Source organism: Cyphomyrmex costatus, unplaced genomic scaffold (genome assembly GCF_001594065.2).
Source record: "Cyphomyrmex costatus isolate MS0001 unplaced genomic scaffold, Ccosl1.0 scaffold254, whole genome shotgun sequence".
NCBI classification, from domain to species: Eukaryota; Metazoa; Arthropoda; class Insecta; order Hymenoptera; family Formicidae; genus Cyphomyrmex; species Cyphomyrmex costatus.
The window spans coordinates 1,367,103-1,389,117 of record NW_017276629.1 but is presented as its reverse complement, the minus strand read 5'-3'; the positions used below and the strand labels follow the sequence as shown (position 1 = coordinate 1,389,117).

Genomic DNA, 22,015 nt, shown 5'->3' with positions numbered 1-22,015 from the left:
GTTTCTTGTTTTCTCTTATCAGCAAAATCTGAAATTTTTCATGTGTCCAGAGAGAAGAGGCAGTGGCATATCTTTTCTTTATTTCAACATACTTTCTATTTTTTTGTGCTACATAAAGAATTAAATTGAATGGACTCAATTTGCTTTGATCTTACGCAAATATTATATTTTGTATCTTTATATATTATACATATCACAATTTTCTTACACGATTTAATGTGTTAGAAACCATAAGAATGTGAGATCTATTCGATCGTTAACCTCATGTCTTAGCGTTCTTTGCTATTATTTTGCACAAGTTTCTTTATCGAGTCATACGGAGAAAATGTAACCATGAATGAGAACTATGCCATAGTGACGACCAGCTCGCGACGCAAGTGACCGAACACGAGCGGACGGGTCACTTGCGAGATATTTAATTGATTTAGGTGCTGAGAGCCAGCCGCGGCCTTTCCCATCGACCGTCGAGAATGCAACCGCCTGACGAAATTCCCTGGACACCCAGTGGGATCGCTTGCGGTCAGGAGGAGACGCTCCAAGGGGAATCGGCATGCGGTCATCGGAGAATCACGATCCTTCCGTGTCCTCAGTGCTGGGTTTGTCTTGATGCACGGATGCATTGCTATTTGCCTGACGTTACAGCTCGGACATTGATCGCGCGGACAGTTCGAACATCTTTAAATGCGAACACTTAAAAAATGTTATTCTGTTATATATATTACTAAACACTTATCTCACGTTGCGAAGCAAAGTTCATTACTTACTTCCTACACACTTTGAAAACCGTAAGTCATATTTTTTAACATATTTTTTAAATTATGTTCTTCCGTGTGTAACTTATTGTGAGTATTTCAGTAACGAATTGATTAATGAATTTTTCGCATAAGTGCTCAAATTCGTATATCAATCAGAATCAAAGTTCCGAAACGTTATTCAAATCCAGAAACGTCAATCAATATTAGCCATAAATTAATTTTGTTCTATAGTGAGCGACGATCGTTTTATTGTATATTTGATTTTTTTAGATATAAATATTTCTAATATTTATTTTTTTATGAATGAAAGATAATGTCGCACGAAGTAAACTGTTAGAAGTGTGTTAAAAGTTCAACGAATTTATTAGTAATTTTTACTATTTATGACGAACTAAATCAAACAACATAAAAATAATTTTGTAGAAATGATTCCAATCAGTATGAAAATATTGGTTGGAATTTTTTGATTGATTGTTGAATAGTTTTATTTTTGCTTATTAACGAGCGAGATATTTGAATTTAATGAAATTGATGGATAATGAATGAAGATGACTTTTCGATTATTACTAATAATTAAGTAGTGCCACGAAAACACGATGGATTTCTATCGAAGCTTGCATGAGTAGCAAGTATTATTTACTACTCATGCAAGCAAATGTCACATAAATTACGTATGTTAATGCAAGGTATGATAATCGCGTATATAATGCACCGCTTTCCAAATCCGCGCTACCAGCGACATCAGCTACCGACTAAACACTTTGTCAATAGCATATTGTGTGTCATTACTACGATAGCACACATACATATGACAAACGATTCTTGTTCGCAATTCTACATACGTAACGTGTAATAGATTGGCCATTATGTTGTTAGGATCACATTTAATGCACATTAATTTTATATCATTATATTTTATTATTAAAACCATAGCGCTCTAATTGCTGCGCGATTTTCGATCGCGTTAATAATTTCGATCAATCTGAAATCTAAACTTACATTTATTAACCAATTTGTTTTCATCAATATGTACATAACCGATCATGGAAAAGTTGCAACATTTTTTTCCCAATGGGCTTCTGATTGGAATTTGCTCATGGAGCGATTGGTTCTTACTTGTGGATGTAATCATTTACATTCAACCGCTCTACGAGTACGACTGAGTTCCAAAACCCATCGAAAAAGTAATATTTCTGAGACCGGTTGTTCATCTTTTTCTTATATGCACACATACAAATTTTAACAAATTACTTTTTTACAATAATTGTGAGTATAATTGTCATTACTATAGCTATTAATTTCCTACAATAAAATTTGGTTTTTTCTACAATAAAACTATATATCTTCTATTTTTTCAGTTAAATACTAATTTTGTTCGTGCAAAATATTTATCTGACACAAATAAAAATAATAAATAGTTTCTACATTTTTCTTATAATATTCGCTATTTCGTTGTAAAATTATTTAATTCTTGCATTGATATTTTATTAGTAGCCATTTATAAAATTTGTTTTAAAGGTTCTAACAATTTAGTTAAATATGAATGTTGCTGTGTTATTTAATTTAGTGTTAATTAATAGTCTCTTAATAATCTTTCATAATAAATTAGATAATACGAGCAAATGGCAAATTTAGATGGTTAAATATACAACTAAGCTTTGAATGCTCTGCTTTGGCAAGAGATAGAACAACGGAAGATTCTACGGATACGACTGCCCTCAAGCAGAGCAAAAGCCTCATTATTTTCGTGATCCAGGAACGAGTAAATTTCACTCTCAACGGAAAGCTCACGAGATACGATCTGCGGCTCATTTCGCTACCGGATATGCTGCGATCCGAGGTGGATTTTGCGTCCAAGTAAGGTCATCGTTTTGAGGAGATGATGAGGCAGGTTGCACGTTCCAACGTGATCGTCTGACTGGTTGAAGAGAAAATGATGACGCAGCCAAATGCTGTTGGTTACCTAGTCGTTGGCTTCCCTTGGGGCAGGAGACAGGTGATCTTGTAGCCGCTTCATGCTGCTTCCGACTTATACCTACACTACATACTTATGATATATACGTGTACGTAATTTCGTGAAAGTTAAAGAAATTCAGCTTTTATTTGAATATATCGAAGAAAAAGAATATAGCAAAGATATAATATATTAATAATTAATGTAATCTCTCTCTCTCTCTCTCTCTCTCTCTCTCTCTCTCTCTCTCTCTCTCGCGTTCTATTTCTCATTATTACATATGTTGTTAATACTACAAAACAGTCATAAATATATACTTAATTTAATGGAAATAATTAAATTACATAGCACATTTGGTGTCTGACAATAATAAGCTAGGATACATAATAGATAAGAAATGAATAATATATTTATATTAAAAAAAATGTATATATTTACGTATATAACGAATCGTATATATTAAAGTAAAGGTAAATTTTCATACTTTTACACTCCACTCTAAATAACCTCCGAGTGACCTTGACCTTCAAAGTCGCTGACTTTTTCCATCACTCGCTATTCGTCAAAAAGTTATTAACAAAAAAAGTTCAACTGTATAACACGAAAATTCTCTACTTTAAAATATGTTATCAAGGTAATAAAAATACTATAATTTTCTCTTATTTTGTTTCGTCTGAAGCAACTCTTATCCCCCTCCCCCCTGCATTCTTCGAAATTATGAAAAATATATATCCTATTAATAATGTTCTTGAATAGATTTCATTATAGCAGTAATGTGAGACAAGGTTAAAACCTTGACAACATATATCTAATTCAAGGTCATCGAGGCTGAGTTCCTTACAGCGAACAATTAGTGAATACTTTTATTTTTAAAGCAGGGAATTCTCGTGTTATATAGTTGAATTTTTAGAGCTACCTCACACCAAAAAATGGTTTGGATTAGGTTATTTTTTCAGTAGTGGAGTTACTTCAGTAGGTTCCGCCCTCCTTGCGGGGGGTTCCTCTTCTAGAAAAAAATAAATTTGTGTGAAAAGTTGTAAATACCTGAGAACCTATCTCATTCCATGTAAGTTTAGAATTTTCCACGCGAAAATATATATTATTATGTACTAACAGTAACACACAATATATCAGGAGACACGATAGTGTCTCCGGCCATGTTCAAAAACTGAAAGACCCTACAAGTCTCTTATCCCGAGCCACCGAAGTCCATTTTTCGGGGGTATATAGAATAATCAACTTTGATTTTTAATAACAACAAGCGATAGCTTAAAAAATAATGACTTTTAAATATTATAAGTCAAGGCCAGTGGGGTTAGGTTATTGCTCCATTGTTAATATGTACATAATGAAGAAAAAATAAGCACTGATTAAATGCATAATACATATTTATCGAAAAACAATAAATATTCAGACAGATTATTTAAACGGTTACATTTAAAGTAAGGAAATTGTATTGTATTGATTTTCAATACTGGACAATTAGTAGAGGAAAGGAAGAAATGTTATATATAGAATACCGTTTTGTTTCATCAAAATAATTGAAAAATATTTATATAGAAGTAGATGTTCATGGGATAAAACTATCATTGGTAAATTTGTTAGCCACAGAGTATTACCTTTTATGCTGAAGTAGGTGAACGTTTTTTATGTAAAATAATGTAATTTTTGTTGCGCATATATAGCATCATATCTCTGAGATGTTATACGTTAAGTATTATTAGTTATTTAGAAATATAATAATATAATACGATACTGTTTATATATTTCATTAACAATTATTAAAAAATATTTATCTATTAAAATTTAATTAAGAAATTGATCATCACTTTAATGTACAATTACAATTGCGAGTTTTGACGTCATGTCGGAAATAGTTTATAAATAGATAAAGAATTATTTCGACATAGCAGCGAACATGATTGAGCCAAACTTATGTACGTTAAGTATGGTCATCGATGTTACAAATAAAGAGAACAAAGTCTTCGAAATATCTTAGAAATTTTGTAAATTGCATGAAAAATGCGAACTAATTAATTTTTTTTTTATTCAAATGAAAAATATCGATATTTAAATATTGATTTGATTAACGTTTTCTTGAAAAGAAAATTAAACGAGAAAATTCTCGCATTTAATTCTAATTTTGAATAAGGTGAATTATCGGTTAGAATCTTTTTGAACTAGAATCTTTTTAAGTTAAAATAAAGTCGATGTGTGCGATATAGAAGAATTTTCGATCAACGATGAATATTCACATCATTAATACTTACCGTGGAGATTAATGAAACGTATATAGTAATAGTAATACACAGGGAGAGTTTTTCAATAATTATTAATCGTTTATAACGAAAAAGAATCTGGAAACACAATAGTGTCTCGGAGCTAATATAATTTTATATCAAGAAATAATACAAATAGATGAGTATGGTGCACGGAAATTAACGAGCAGATTTAACCGGTTTTCACGAGAAAAAGCGATTTTTGTAAGAAACGTGTCTCCATCGCGAGTTAACAAATTTCTGATTGTCAATTTTTCGTAGGAACGTGCGCAGAATATCGTGACCATACTTCCGTGTCCAGACGTGATTTTTTCGCGTTCTTTCAACCGTTTTCTTTCTTTCTTTGTATTCGTTTCCGACTACGTTCCGCACCAAGACGTCGAAAACAATGAAGCGGAGATTGCTATGAGGCTTCGAAGAATGGACTCTTGGCACGTTAATCCACCTATACTTGCCTTTTCTGTTTTAAACAATTTCTTTTTGTATTATAACGATTGTTGGTACCTGTATACTTTTATTATGCATTGTAAAAAATTCATGCTACAGCGTTGTTTTTATTTCATTTGTTGTTAAATTTAAATGAATTATATATAATATATAATTTAATGATTAAAATCTGACAACAATATACTTTTTCTTTGATGTATATATCGTAATTTATAATACTATTATTATACACCATTAACATGTAGTATAAAATAAAAATATCAGATCTTTTTCTTGTTATAATAGAGAGTATTATAGAGATATGTTAATATTAATTTTATATCAGAGAGAGAGAGAGAGAGAGAGAGAGAAACAATTTATTGGCAATGTACAGGTCATTCATTTTGGATAATTCAATGTATTAAGAATTTTTTACATTACTTCTCATGTGACTTGTCATCAAGTGAAATCCTTTCCGGCTCTTCCGTCTGCGAGAAGAGGAGGACGTCGAAGACACTGAAGCGGAAATTGCCACGACATGTCGAAGAACGAAGTGCTGGCACGTATCGGGGATTCGTTCCCGAATTATATCCGTCTCTGTGACGTTCTCCTCCATCCTACTGCCAGGACAATGGTTTATATTAGTAAGGAGTTGTTATACACAGAAGAGAGAGAAAGAGAGTCCAACGAAATAGATGTTCAATTAAGCGTAATTGTGTCCCATAAAAGGAGCTTCTTCTTCATTGCATATAATTTAAAACATTTTTCTACATTTGAAAAGCTCGTGATCGAGAAACTATAAGTAAACCAGGAGGAAGTCAATGAATCCGATTCGCAATGTAACTCGAAGTAACCGTGGAAACCGTAGGATCCATTAGAAACGTGTATAAGGAACGATGCCGTATTTTAGGAAATGAGATTTACGAAGATACAGGGAAATGCCATCCATAAAGTGAAGCATACGAGGGATTCCGCTTGCAAAAGTCCACCGTTGGATGTTCGGGAGTATTTTCGTGCCGTCGCATAGCGGTCACGTAGTTGTGGATTTCAACTGCGTCCGGATGCAACGACGCATCTAGCAATATTAGATGAGACACCGTTGCACAGCAACGGTTGGAAATGAATGTTTTAAGCGAATATTCGTCGGATCGAAGACCATATGAGATTTGAGAACATGTAATGTTTTGGATAATACGGATGTTTCAATAATACAACGCATGTTATTGATATAATTTAATTGATTTCTTAGATTAAGAAAATTTTAAAAGAGCATTCGCGAAATTTTAGATTGTAATGGTGAGCTGAGTACATCGAGGACAGAAAAATGATAAAAATCATTCGCATAATCGGATTTGAAAAGATATATGAAAAACTTATATAAATGCACTATAAGAATTACAAAAAAAAATATTACGAAAAAGTAATAGAATAAGAGCGTGGAATAAAAAGCAGCGAATATATATCATTCTGCATACATTATTTTTAACAGTGTAATGCAAGTAATGAAATATGCACGGATGGGAAAGAAAGAAAAATCAACTTGCCAGAGAACAAGTATTTAACGAATTTGTCTTTAAAAAGTCGGCGAATTGATTTAAATACACTCAGAGAAATGTTTCTTTGAATAGACGAAACTTTTCTCTGGGTGTAAAAATTATAATATGATCACATAGCATTAATTATTTTTGCGAATAAAAAATCAAATCAAGGAAACTAATGCAATGCTGCTTCACAAATATTTAATAATTTATGTTAATTTAAGTTAAAAGAATGCTGATCAAAATAAAGAGTGTAAAAGATAGAAGGGAAATAAAAACTACAAAAACACGTAATTGACAAAATTCTTTTTTGTTGGCAATCAAACTAATAGTCTATAATTTAGATGGAAAGAAAATAACGAACCGATGTAAAAGAAAAATATATCTGCTACGTGATTCAATTGAAAATATGAGCAATCAATGAAGGAATAATATCTCTCGTTTCACGTGTACGTCACATCATGTATATACTACTAACTTTTGATCTATATTGAAAAATATTTTGAAACTTTTAATTCTTTAACGAATTTACGTATATAGAATCAATTTTCTCTTGGCAAAATTGTCGAGAGAGGTTATTTTCACAACTTCTCAATTTTCAACATGAAGTTTCTTAAGAAGTAAGCGATGACTGAAGTTTATGTTAAAATAAAGTCACGCTAAAATTAATTCAACAACAAAGTTTTCCTATTTACTATTTATATTCTTGAAACCTACTTCACAAAAAACTTTACATTTAGGTTCTTTCCGAAAATTTTTGATAAAGTAAAATTTCTCGAAAAAACTATTATATCTAAAGAAATTTTTATCTTATCAGAGATAGCCTTATATGTTCAGTATAAATACGTTATCATAAGTTCTGTCTTTATATCCACTATCTATCACAGTTCCTTTTATCTTATTTCTCTCAAATTATATTAGGTATATTGGCAATTTTCACGAACTATTGATTATATCGAGCAATATTGATGGTCTGAATTGAGAAGACAGATAGAAGACATTTAACGAAAAAAAGTGGACAGCACAAATCATAACGCGATGCAGTAGTGAAGAGAGGTGTCTCGATTCGAATCGAACGTTGTTGTTCCAGCCACGTACCTAAAAATGAGATTTTCGATGGACAGAAATGGAGGGGTGGATTCTGAATTAAATTTTTCGAAGCAACTGACAGGCTAGTTCGATAGGGGACTGGAAACTGTCTGGCACCTAAGTTTTACTAGTCTATCTCTTGAACGATAACGATAACTTTTTGCCGTTACTACAATTCAGTTTTTCTCTTTTCTCTTGTAGAGGACAATGATGTCAAGAATCGTGAAGATGGCAGTCACTGCCCATCAATGGATCTTGTTTCTACGACATTGCAATCCTGCAATATCAGAAAAACTTGTAAAAATTTGTTTAATCAACCGTGGAATTGAACAGGGTCTTTGACATCAAATTCGTTCCGCTACCTCCATTTTCTCCTTCCGCTGATGCTCTTCTTTACTAATATATTTTATAATTTATTATTAAATATAAAATTTTTTTCTTTTTGTTTTGAAACGGTTAGTAACTTCGTATTTTTTCCTTTAGAACGAATGATTCTTGTTTTATCTTTTTTCCTATACATCATTTTTTATAAAGATTGTGTGATTCATCGTTGTCTCCATCATTAATTCCTCAGTACACATAAATTTGAAGAGTTTTGTTTTTTTTTTCTTTTCCATTATCTTGAATAAGATTTTTGTGTCCGCAAAAGTGTCTTCTGAAGCGTTCGTGAACTTCATCGATTTTTAACGCGAAGCTCATTGAAAATGTCTCGAACTTTTGTCTCGCCCGTCAGTTTCTCGTTGCTATTGCCCTTCGTTCGATCCGGTAGCTTCACGAAAGTTTGAAATTGCAACTCGTAAGCCGTGCTTTATGCTGACCCAAGGGCCAGGGCGGAAGGCGAACTGTAAAGTATTGCTTCGTGTAAAATGGCGCATGCATCTTGGATGGCCACACCGTATGCCAGACGCAAAGAATGCCGACAATGCAGTGAAAAACTGAAAGGAATGGAAACAAAGCGAACAAGAGGCTATGGACAGGCTGATCCAGTAGATAGATTTCGAAAGAAATCGAAAATTAGATTTGAAAATCAAGACATCGACTTTATTCGCTAATAGCTTTCACAACTTGAGAGTACTAAATTTTAATTGATTTCTATTAATCGATATTAATTGCGCGCATTATACATGTTTCTTTTCTTGCCTTTAAAGTTGCTTTTTCACGAAACCATTGATTGGAACTATTAAGAAAACTGCGTATCCCACACATGTGTCTTTGTGCCACACTAACGCTTTCTCTTGCGGATGCATTAGTACGTATAGGACGACGTAAAAAAATGAATTGAATTTCATAGTCTTAATTCTTCAGAATTTGCACGTTTTGCATGCAGAGCACGGTTCTCTGTGCGTATAGCGAAAGGATATTTTATATCCTTTCTTCTTATATAGCTGAGCGATCGATAGGGTTCATGAATCTATCCAAACCTTTCGGTAAGGAGATAAATCTTCTCGATCTCCTCTCGATATTTCTTTCTTTCTTCCTTTACTCCTTTTCTTTCTGTCTCTCTTCTTCCCTCTGTCCTCGTTGCGTGCCGATCGTTTCCTGTCTCACGAACGTGATCTATCGGCGGATCTCCGATGATACGAGTTTGCGCATGCAGACTGCGCCATAGGGACGAACTAGGGCATCAAGATACGATAGCACGTGATTATCCGTATTTCAGTGTTTTTGTTCTGGAAATTTGACAGTGCACATTGTTTACGATTAAATTTTAAGATTTGCTCTCGTTCTCACGCGAATACGATTTTTTTTATGATGCTTGTGATATTTTTATGATGCGTATGATTTTCCTAATTTTTTTATTTGATAATATTACGAACATTACCACGAAAAACCTTTTCATTTTCCACGAATCTAATTTTATACATCTATTTCTTTATTCTCTTTGGTTTACGAATAAATCGAAACATTTCTTCTTATTATGATATTTATTCATTCGATCTCTTGAAAATGTATACGTTATACTACTATTTACATAATATTATATTATTATTATTTATTGTACAATATATTTACTATTATTCTTTACTATTATTATTTAGTGTGTACATGTGCATACTAATTTATGACTGTGTGAATTGTAAGCTGATATAATTCCATATGTCATTACATTTTCCTTTTGAATTAATTGATTAAACTTCGAGCATAATTATGAATTAAAAATTTAATTTTTCGTCGTGTCTCTCTAAAAAATATAGACGCTGATTTGACATCATACGATGCCTATAAAATTCTCGCCATTAATATTATTCCAATACTAATATGATATGGATTTTTAACGCTAGAAAATTGAACAGTTTTTAATATGTCAGATTAATTAAAAAAAATAGTGCTGTTCCGTACTGGAAATAGTGTAATAAAATGTGTTATATTTGGAATTATTGATTACGAACATCAATTGAGTTCTATTAATCGGCCGTTGCGACGGCAGAGGAAATGGTTTTCAGAGTTTCCTCGTTTGTACGCTAGAACCTAAAATATACCGCGTGGGTTGTGTCGTAGAGGCACTGTCATTGTCGCCGGTGCCGACAGACACCAACGCCAACTGTCGTATTGTTGGTTAACGGAGACAATGCCCAGGACGAAGTACAATGTGCAGCAACGATATAACAACTCGTAAAGTACAAAAGCAGCGAATGCGAACCTACTCGTTTAAAACGCTTATGTCGATCCCCCGGCTCTCTACTTTGCTCGTTCTCCTTTCGTTTCCTTTTGGAGTGCAACTGATATATGCATCCATATGTACGTCTTGATATGCAAAATATTTTCTTTGCTATAGTCACAGAGCGAGCAAAAAAGTTTGTAAAGCCGTAACATTCTATTACAGTATCTACGATGCTTGTTTACGAAAGTAAAGCTACAATTATTTGATTGAGTTATCTACTATGACTAATTATGCTGTGAACAGCGACTAATATATTTTCTTTAATTAAAATATTTACATTGCAGTCGACAGTTTGACTCTGTGTGTTAAAATGCAATTTTTCAGTTTTTCTTTGATAAACAATGAATTAAATGGAATGAAGAAAAAACTTTGACTTTTTTTATTATTTTATGTCGCGCAGTATTATGCAACGTCTTAACTAGGAAGTTAACAGTTTTTTGACGATTATACGATTTCGATTTATACTGAGAACGTTCAGTGTTTGTGACGCTCACTCGAGCTGATCTTAGAAAGACCGTAATTTTGATGAAGGTAGACGTAGACACGCGGGTCGCGATGGAACGTAAGAGCTGCAAGAGAAGTAAAAATTTGATGAAGGCCCTAGAGGATTTCGTTAACCTTTGAATGTCCTCGACTTAAAAAGATAGCATATTGCCTTCTTCTTTTAGAAAGACGAGTGTCTGTCTCATCTTTTTAGGACAAACTTTGAAAATTTTCTTTTTCACGTCCTTGCAAAGAGATATATTAAAGAGTTTATAGAATATTAATATATGTACGTTTTTAAGGCTTTCACTGGTATTATCTTCAAAGATACCAGAAGGTTTGCGGCTTATCGCCGTGTTTTTATCCGTTGCTAATTAATACATGTATGCCATTCAAAGTTAATAGTTTTTTAGTATATGCAAAAAAATATACTTGTATTATTTTACTGCATTACGAGTGAGTCGAACAATTATGCCTCAGCGAGATTTCTCTTCTCCTTTTCTCTCTTTCTTCTAGCTAAATATTTTAGTATTAATTAACAAAATTTTTTTAGAATATGCAGACACTCGACAAAATATTTCAACAACCATGTATACATTCGCGGATCTGCAAATAAGCAGGGATGCACGAATATGTCATTTTTCATTTTTTATCATATTTCTTTGCACGAACGCAGAAATTTGACACGTACGGCGCGATCTCGTTATAGATGCCACGATCTATCATAAATATAAATGAGCTTTTGTCTGATTGGTCTATATTTTTTATAACGGAATATGCCAATCAGCTGGAAGAACTCACTGAACGTTCAATGAGCGTTTGTTGTTCTGAATGCACATAGTTGATCCGTCCGTCTACAAGATTTGCTAAAAACGGCTTAACACTTTTTCAAAATTTAATTTTAGCAATAGTTTCCACCTTAGTTCCACTGAAACAAAATATGAATCAAATCAATGGACCATAAAAGGATCGATTAAGTTGACTCATATTTAACGTAAAAACGTCAAAGAGCATCAAGGTCAATTTGACGAAGTTTTTCTATTATTGGGGCAGTCAAATGAAATGTAGCAAATGAAATATTCAGACGTTGAAATTGACTAACTGTTAATAATTACTATGGTTAGCATAACAATTGTTCTATAATGAAACCAGAAGTCTGTTTTTTTTATTGCTGCACTCTCCAAACGGGTGCATACGGTGCAATAAATTGAAGTGAAACAAATATACGTTTGTTTCACTTCAACTTATCGCACCATGTGCACCAGTTCAGAAAGTGTAGCAATAAAAAACAGACCTCAGATGACGGACGTCTTATTAATAAAATTTTTGGGCTGATAAATTGGAAGATAAATTGTTCCAGTGGTCGGACACCGGTGTCCGGACGTTTACACAAAATTGTATTTGTTTATATTATTATTAATCTCAAATGCTTTTATAAATAATTTTTAAATACTATATATAATTAAAACATTATTGGTTGCAATTTCTTCGAAACAAATTTAATTTTATGAGACAATCGTATATTGCAATACAAAGTATTCAATAAATTGCCGATATGATGGGTAAATAAATTTCTTGTAAAACAAATCATACGAAATATAAAATAGATTTTTTGATTAGTTGAATAATTTAGAGAAATACAACATTCTTGGAAAGTAATGTTTTACTATTTTAATATAGATAAGTTTTCCTCACTATATTTAATTAGTTTGGGCTTATTTGTAATAGTACATAGCTTAGATCAAGAGACGCGGTAGTATCTTGTGCCAATTGAATGCGAAGCCCGAGACCACACCGTATCTTTACGCGAGTTGATAAATTGCGAGCACCTGAGATTATTAGATCTCTCAATAAACGCCTGAGTTATATCAATTTTTAAGTAATCTCAATTTACTATTTGGGTTAAATTATATTATAAATGTGTTTTTATTTTCTACGTATCTAACGAAGAAAGATATCGCGATCAGAATTCCAAATGTCAAATTTTGACATATAGATCATCATCATCGCCCTCGGAAATGTTATCAATTTCACGTTTTTCAAAAGAATATAATGAGAAAAGAATAAAGTGTTCGTCTCACAAAAAACCATTACATATATTATTACAGTATTAAAAAAATGAAATGAAATCTTTAAATTACGCCAATTATGAAAGGAATATATTTTCTTGTCACATACAATATATACTTTATTTATTTTTATTTAACCATCTTATTGTATATTTTGAGGTCTAGCAACGTCAAGTTTTTTTACTTTTTGAGATAAAGTATATGTTATATATGTAGCAAGAAAATATATTTCTTTCATAATTGGTGCAATTTAAAGATTTCGTTTCATTTCTTGTATACTGTAATAATATATGTAATGGCTTTTTGTGAGACGAACACTTGGCATCTTTTTTCCTTTTTTCAAAAACGTAATTTTGTTGAGAACATATTGACGGTAATATTACGCATACATTGAGGTCTCACACACACATTAAAATAAAGTATAAATTTTGAATCCTAAAATATTTTCCGCTATAATTTGAATTATACAAGAAAATATATTTATTAATAAATTATATTTACCTCAACTTTTTTACAACTTTTAATCATGTTTTACATCTTTGTACTTTATGAATAATGTACATTAGATGTTGGAAAACGGTAAAATAATTTATCTGAACTATCTCTGGAATTATTATTACACAACAGTATAATTTTGCTTTTCTTTTCAATTTTTTATTTTCAATTTTCCCAATTCATTGAAAGATTGCGACTATTGCGAGTATTTTCACTGTTTCAGTTCAACTTCGCAAACTGACCTTAAGCTATGAGCGCCTAAATCGCTCATACGAACGCGAATCCCCTCTACGTTCATGCACAAAGCGATGCGTTTACTCGGTGTTTATAATTTTCCTCACTCGTCCATGTCATGTTTTATTAACATATTTGTAAATGGCTTATTCTCATCTGTGTTTAATATATTTGTATTTTTTTTTCTGTTTCAGGTAAGTAAATGTAAAAAAATGTATCTTCTCTGTTTATTTCTTCAATGGAAAAACCCGAAATTTGTAAACTTCTCATGCGATGAAAATGTAAGTAATTACATTACCTACTGCACTTATATCTTCAATATAACATTGTATTTACGTATATTGAAATTAACAAAATCTTGCTGGACGTTTTAAGGAAATTAAAAGAATTAACTTTTTTACTTTCTATTAAAATACTTTATGGTCTGTTTTATTGATACTTTATACTTTGTTTATTAGTAATTAATTTCGTCACAAAATAATGAAAAATTTTTTAATGGAATAATTCTGATAAAATTACATCGTACCGGAACTACGTTCGTTTCTAAGTTCGAAGTCCATCGCTCGCTGTTTTAAATACTAGCGCGGTGATTGCACACGTAGCAGAATCAGTCTAGCATTACGAACTTACGGAGGTAATCGTTGAAGCTTTATTGATAAATGTCATAAATTTAAACAAACTAAATTATTAAGTTAAATAACAGATATTGATATATACCATTGTTATACTGATTTCTTTCATAATGGGTTTAGGAGAAATATATCATTATTTGTTCGTAGAACTATCGGGTGAGTAATACTCTATTTTTTTAAGTTCATGTTAACTTCTAGTATACAGTAGAGAAATGTAACATGAACTCTTGAAGATTTTTATATTATTCTAAATTAGTAGTAATTTTATATTAATAGAAATTTAGTATCATTATAAAACTTTCAAATAAAAATTAAATGTCTTGTATTTGTGATATCTTATAAATGTGTACGTGTGCATGCGTGCGTATTTTAAAGTATAAATTAACTTTAAAAATGCCAAAAATATATTCTTTCAAAATGAATCAGTAACTTGCTATATTTATAAAGTTATAACTGATGTAATCATCAACGAATATTTAGTCTTTTAATAATAATGATTTTTTTACTTATGATTTCTGCAGATTGAATTAGTTATAAATGTAGTACTGAAGTGTAATAATACACTTTTAGAGAGTAGAAAGAAAATCTTCGGAAAAAATTTCAAAAGTTTTTGCTGTAACATTTTGTTTCTATCGAAATAAAACATAATATATATTCTGTAAAAATACTTGTAAAATATAAAATTTAAACATGATATTTTTTGCTTTTGAAATCGTTTTGAAAAGAATTGTTTGTTCATGGGAAATTGTTGTTTGCATACAATACAACTTCTGCTACAATAACTATTATATAACATCGTATACTTGAAAATATTAATACACTAAAGTTTTATTGAAGAAAGATTATTCAGAATTTAGAAAATAGTTACATTATTTCAAAAATTATATTTTGCAGTTCCACGAACTCGCGAATGGCTATTTATATCTTCGCCATATCCATTGATGCTAATTACTTTAGGATATGTGTATTTTGTTCTTTATGCTGGACCACGATTCATGAAAAACCGACCGCCATATGAGTTGAAAAATTTTATATTAATTTATGATGCGATTCAAATTCTGGCGAACTTATGGTTTGTCCAAAAGCATGTATCTTATGGCTGGTTTTCAGAATTCTCTATATTATGTTCGCCGCCTAATTCAGATTCTATTAATGCAATTAAAGTACGTTTTTACAATATATTAAATATAAAGGTTGTGTATATAAGTTCATATAAAAAATAATTATAAGTGTATAAATATTTGATTTCTGTTTTGTAATGGTTACATAATGGTTTCAGATGTTTAATTTGATATGGATGCTGATTTTCGTGAAACTTTTTGATTACGTCGAAACCGTCGTATTTGTATTAAGAAAGAAACAAAATCAAGTATCTGGTTTACATGTGTATCATCATATATCTAATGTGATATTTATTTGGTATTATTTGACGTACATTTTGGATGAAAGGGCAACATTTATTTCATTGTTGAATTGTTTCGTGCATGTAATCATGTACATATACTATTTCATCGCTGCATGGAGTCCGAAACTCCAACAGATGATATCTCCCATTAAACCATTTATAACTAAACTGCAAATGGTAGGTACAAATATAATAGTTTATAATTTAATCGTGTATATATAATACTATTATATTTATACTCTATATTTTATTTTAATTACTTCATTATATATTTCTATTTAAATAATATATTATTTGTATTCCGTTTTTTAAAATATTTTTTATTATTAGGTTCAATTTATCGTGATGATAATTGTTTTGCTGCAATTTTTAAGTCCTAATTGCGTGGTGCCACGAGGATCAGTACCTATTTTTATTGGAAATTTATTTCTATTTCTGTACTTATTTTATAATTTTCATAAGGAAAACTACACTAAGTCACCTAAACAGAAGAATAATTAAAATAGGTGGTATCATATTATTTAAATTAAACAAATACTACTAATTATACATAGTATTTATTCCATTACTTAAAACCGAAAATTACTTAGAACATTAAAAATTACCTAAAACAATGCCACAGCAGTCTAAGCTAGATCACAGGTGCTTTTAAATAATTGCATGTGAATTTATATACTACGTATGTAATTTTTCGATTGCGCGCCGAAGTTTTTTCAGACTTGAATGTCTGTGACATTGTCTCATTCGGTTTGAAATTTAACGGTTCAATGAGAATTGATAATGTCTATTACTTAATATTATTTATTTGGTAATTGCGTTATTTTATCAAATTAATAATTAATTAATGAACTTTATCATTAAACTTGAATTTTACGTTAAATATATAATTATATTAAACTTAATATAATGTTAAATTTTAAAAATATAATACTAAAAATGACTGCTGTACAATAATAATAATAATAATTTGTTAAATATATTTACTATATATAGATACTTTTGCTTTAAATATTGTATTAATATTTGATTTCTTTGTAAATACAGAATAAATAAATGTTATAAAATTTAAATAAAATATAAGATGTTTATAAGCTATGAATGTTTTGTAAATTTGTTATTTACTCAACAATATACATACAATATTATATGTGTATATATTATAATTCTTTATTGTTGCGTTTTACATTAAGCATTTGAAAAAAGTAATAATGTTTTAATCTAACAATAAGATAATATTTTAATTATATTAAGGTTTATGTGTATTTTAATATATGTATATTTAATGTATTTTAACACATGTACTATTGTATGAAATTAATTTTATTTAGATACAAATCACTAATTGTTATTAATTTATTTATATTTAGTAATTTATAATTGTTATTAGTTTATTTATATACATATAATATTTTATGGTTACTCCTTCTGCTGTGATACTTATCACAGCAGATCCAATGAAATATTAAGTTATGTTTAATTATTATTTATACTAAATTCCTGATTTCAGAAAATTACAATACTATTGTAATATTACTTCATATATTAATACTTAATATATTAATAACAAAATTCTTTTTTGTTAAATAATTTGCGTTTCAGTATTTTATGTGTATTGATAATACATACAGATACGCCACCGAATAATTAAATTTTAAATTAATTACTTATGTTTATTTTTAATGATGTACGTTGCACCATCTTTAATAACACAATACTTTTATATGTAAATTTACGATAAGTATAAATATATCTTTCCGGACATATGCATTTTGTTCCTTCTTTCAACACTTCTTCTTCTTCTTCTTCATCTTACGTTATGCTTCTGGCCTGTGTTACTCGTCTCTCATATACTCATGGTGCGTACGTTGGTTATTCAAAAAATTGCCACAAACGTTTTTACCCCGAAAAAATCATCTCTCAATATTTATTAAGATAAAAGAAGATTAAATCAACTAACTTCCAATAAATTGTGCCATTTATGTTTATTTATAGCATGTTACTTTTATTATTTTGGATATTTAAAAATAAAAAATGTTTTATTATAATATACAACAGTATATATAATACAATATTATAGTATATATTGTGACATGACATCTTTGTCAGTCACTTTTGGCGAATATTTAAAGGGAGATCCTGAATCTTCCTTCTCTTAGGGCGAGCGCATAAGCGAACGTGCAACGCTTATTAATTTTTTTGTATCACTTTCTGTTATAATTTGATTACTTTTCAGTTATTTTTAAGACGTTTCTGATTTTGGATTTTGCCGACGATTAGCGACTGTAGTTGGTAGCTACGCTATATTTGTATATTTTTGCCACCTCATCTACCAACAGAAGAGAGAAGATTTCGTAAGACGAGGATAACGATTTGTGGAGGTCTTGGTTGTGGTCAACAGGAAGCGCGATACTCGCAGGTCGTATTATTCCGTATCTGTTATTAATGTTGCTGTCATTTGGTGATTATCGCACCTTCATTGCAAACGCCTCGGAGAGAGACGTTGGAATGGATTTGCCCTGGCCGGACATCAGCCGAAGCCCCGACCTTCGTGGAGATCACGGAGAGGTCACCGGCCACTAGGGAAGCATTTTCCATTCATTTGAAAATACGCACCACATAGCACAAGGATACGCGATACACGAGGACCTGCGTGATTTGTCACAAGTCAATTGGAGCCGGAAGCGGCCCCAATAAAAGAGGGACCTAACGGCCAGCGTGGATCCGCGGAAGCTTCCGATCGACACTTGTGTGGTGACCAAGCCTATTGTCGGAGGGACGTAAGATCTTCCAACTGTGATCGAGAGAAACTGTATGGGCTACTGAAGCTATTATGTTACTGAGGACGTACGCAGGAGAGGTTACCGTGGTGAGCGTCATCATAGGATTAGAGTTGTAAAGCCACCGATCGCGATATTTTGTGTCTCGAGCGGATTGTGCGTTAAGATTAATTATGCGAATTGTGAGCGGCCGACGTCGTACCGGCCAACTATAGCTCTTAGAGTATTTTACTAGCGTGCACGTGCCATCCACTCAGACACGAATATTTGTGAATTTAGAATTGTCGTTGCTACTCGCCCTGTCAAGCCATTAGTTTTTGTATGTCGAGAATCCATTACGTTTGAGACTAAAGTTAGTTTGTGTGACCGAGCTACCATTGCCGGCTATCGAGTCATATTATTTTCTATCATATTAAAGTCGACGAGTTATTCAAAGAGCTGTTAAATACATGACCGATCCGAATTATCTCTGCCGACGGTCACGTGTATTATTTTCTATTGTATTAAGATCAACGAAGAGCTGTCGTAAAGCTCCGTAATTTCCTTTGTCATTCTCCGTGTACTCGACTAATTTGCAAAATATACTAGAAACTCATTATTATTGTTATTGTTAATTTACATAATTATTTTAGTCTCTCTCTATCTCGTTCTCCGATATCCTTCCCGCGCACCGCGAACCACTTCTCTGCCAATTTCATGGCTGAGCTATCCATTATTATCCGTCGCGAGACTCTGTTTAAGTTACCGATTTCTTTTGTCCGAGCGAATTATTATAGTAATTGTGCGAAGAGTGGCACACTCTCTCGTGCCTGGCGCTCAACTGAAGTAAGAAAACAAGTAAGATTATTGTCGATTAAGTTGCAGAATAACGCAAAATATTTGATTACCTAACAATTTAAAGACAAACCGCACTTCATACTCTTTAAAGTACTTTTTGTCATAATTAAGAGCTATCGCATAATTAGAGTCATAGAGAACGCAACGAAGTTGTGCCATTGCTCGCGAGTACGATCACAATATTTATTATGAATATGACAAATGTAACAATATTTTTGTGAAAAGTGTATATAAATATAAGCGTTTTATCGTAAAAGATAATAGGATTGCCATTATATATACTTAAATAAATTTATTGTTTATATTTTTACAATTATATTAAAGAGATGTTTTTAATTTTAAGTAACGGTCATCACACATGTTTTTAATTTTAAGTAATTTTTGTAATCATTTATATTTTGTTTTAAATTCAGAATTAAATATGTTAACATTTTAATATTATTTTAGATGTAACTTACTTCTGACTCTTACTTCGCCCTTTTAATTTGCGTTTAATATTATTAAAGAGATTCCTCTGAAAGTTGTTTTTATAGGAAGTAACAAACACATACAAATGTTCCTCAACTTCTGGACATCCTTATTCATCAGTGTTATCAATTATTTAGTTTGTTAGCTATTGTTTTTACATTTGTCGAGATAACAGCAATTATTAATTATAAGAAAACAAGGAGGAAACTTAAAAAAAATAATTTGCTAAAATCTCAACTGCTATCTTAGAAACTACAATTGTATGTAATAAAATATTTTAATAGAATTTAATAATAAGAATTAAAATTACACTTATATATAGCGCTAATAATAAACATAAATTATAATTATTATGTAGTTTATTATATACATTATATTTTTAATTATATTTATTTTACGTTTAATGATAATTAATGTTAATTTAGATTTTAGTATATTTTTTTCAATATGTGTAATAATTTTTTAACTTTTTAACATTTTTTTGTTTATAATTATTATATAAACTTGATACTTTGATAATTTTGATAATGCTTTCCCTCTAGAATGTTTAATCACTTTAAATATTATAATAAAATTCGAGCTAAAAGAAAATCAAGTAAAAGTAGGTTGAGATTTTTTCGTTATCATTGTTATCAGTATCCATAATACATTGTTAGCGAAGTAATACTGACGAGTACTTCTCATCAACTAAAGATGTCATTCTCTTGATTTACTAAGTTTGACGTTAACTGTCAAGTATATGCAACTGACATACGTCACGTTTGCTGGTCGAGAGTTTACTGATACAGTTTAACTCTAAAACTATCTAACATCATGCATATTATTGATTGCGATCAAACTACTAATACTTGGTTATAAGTAGTAAAAGTAATGTTAGTAGTAGACATTTACATTTTATATTTGTACTACTTGCATACATATAGAACGTAATAGAAGAATAAGAAAGTTTATAATAAGCACCTACATTGTTGTCGTCAATATTGTTGAATACTCTGCTATAGAGAAATGCTCTTGTAATTTATATTTTACAAAATGTTATTTTACAATTTTTACAGATTTTATTATCGTCGGCTCTTTGCTCCTTTTTTATTTATATTGTTTTATTATTGAGTTTTTTTCAGTTTTGTATATGTCTTCTGATAAAAATTATAGAACAAGTAGAAATTTATTATTATATTTCCAAGGTATATAAAAAGAGCAAAATTTTGTTCCACTTTACAACTTAGCATGGTTTGCAACCCATACAAGAACAGGATGACGAATTGTACCTACAAATAAGAAGTGGTTTAATTAATTTATCATTTAATTTCTTTGATGATATTTGATAGATATTTACATTACAAGATTTATATAACACATTTTTAAATTTGTTAACAGTATTTATGGTAAAATAGATTAATCATATAATTAACCTTTGTGAATTTAACACCGATTTTTAATAAATTAAATTTTAATTAAAAAAACGTTCATATTTTGTTTGTAAATTTTGTTCGTATTGTAGAGAGAAAGCTATACAGAGTGGCGGTAAAACTAGGGAAAAGGGGAGCCATCCCCGATGACCTTGATCTTGACATATGTTGTCAAGGTCATGACCCTGAGTAACTTCCCGCAAGATTTAGGTGGCGGTCGCTGTCCGTCAAAAAGTTATGATCAAAAAAAGTTTGAAAAATTACGTTTTATTTCTATTATACAGCGTGACTTCCAAACGAAGTATTGATGTATTTTTTGATAATCGTTTTTATATATGGCTCACTATATCGCGATCAATGAATAATTTATTCAATAATAATAAAATATATAATTATGAATACTTCTGAATTATTCCTGCAATACATGTTAAGTACTATTCTACACCTTTCCGTATTCAGAAACGTTAAACTTTCCACGCAAAGTAACTTTTACCCCCCCCCCC

The 22,015-nt window shown here is 30.8% G+C and overlaps 2 protein-coding genes across 9 annotated transcripts in view; both read left to right on the top strand.

Annotated features, from left to right (window-relative positions):
• dlg1 (MAGUK family member discs large 1) overlaps positions 1–22,015 on the top strand; it is a 540,434-nt gene that overhangs the window by 138,686 nt on the left and 379,733 nt on the right. The window lies entirely within an intron of this gene.
• LOC108774472 (elongation of very long chain fatty acids protein AAEL008004) lies at positions 14,659–16,720 on the top strand. Its single transcript, XM_018540595.1, has 4 exons — positions 14,659–14,772; positions 15,511–15,779; positions 15,896–16,198; positions 16,352–16,720. The coding sequence occupies exons 1-4, from the start codon at positions 14,727–14,729 to the stop codon at positions 16,520–16,522; spliced, it is 789 nt and encodes a 262-aa protein (XP_018396097.1). The 5' UTR covers positions 14,659–14,726; the 3' UTR covers positions 16,523–16,720.

Excerpts from the sequence above, each read along its gene's own strand:
- LOC108774472 (XM_018540595.1), top strand. The coding sequence starts at position 14,727 with ATGGGTTTAGGAGAAATATATCATTATTTGTTCGTAGAACTATCGG. Across the intron at positions 14,773-15,510 it reads TTTGTTCGTAGAACTATCGG|TTCCACGAACTCGCGAATGG; the intron begins GTGAGTAATACT and ends TATATTTTGCAG. Across the intron at positions 15,780-15,895 it reads ATTCTATTAATGCAATTAAA|ATGTTTAATTTGATATGGAT; the intron begins GTACGTTTTTAC and ends TAATGGTTTCAG.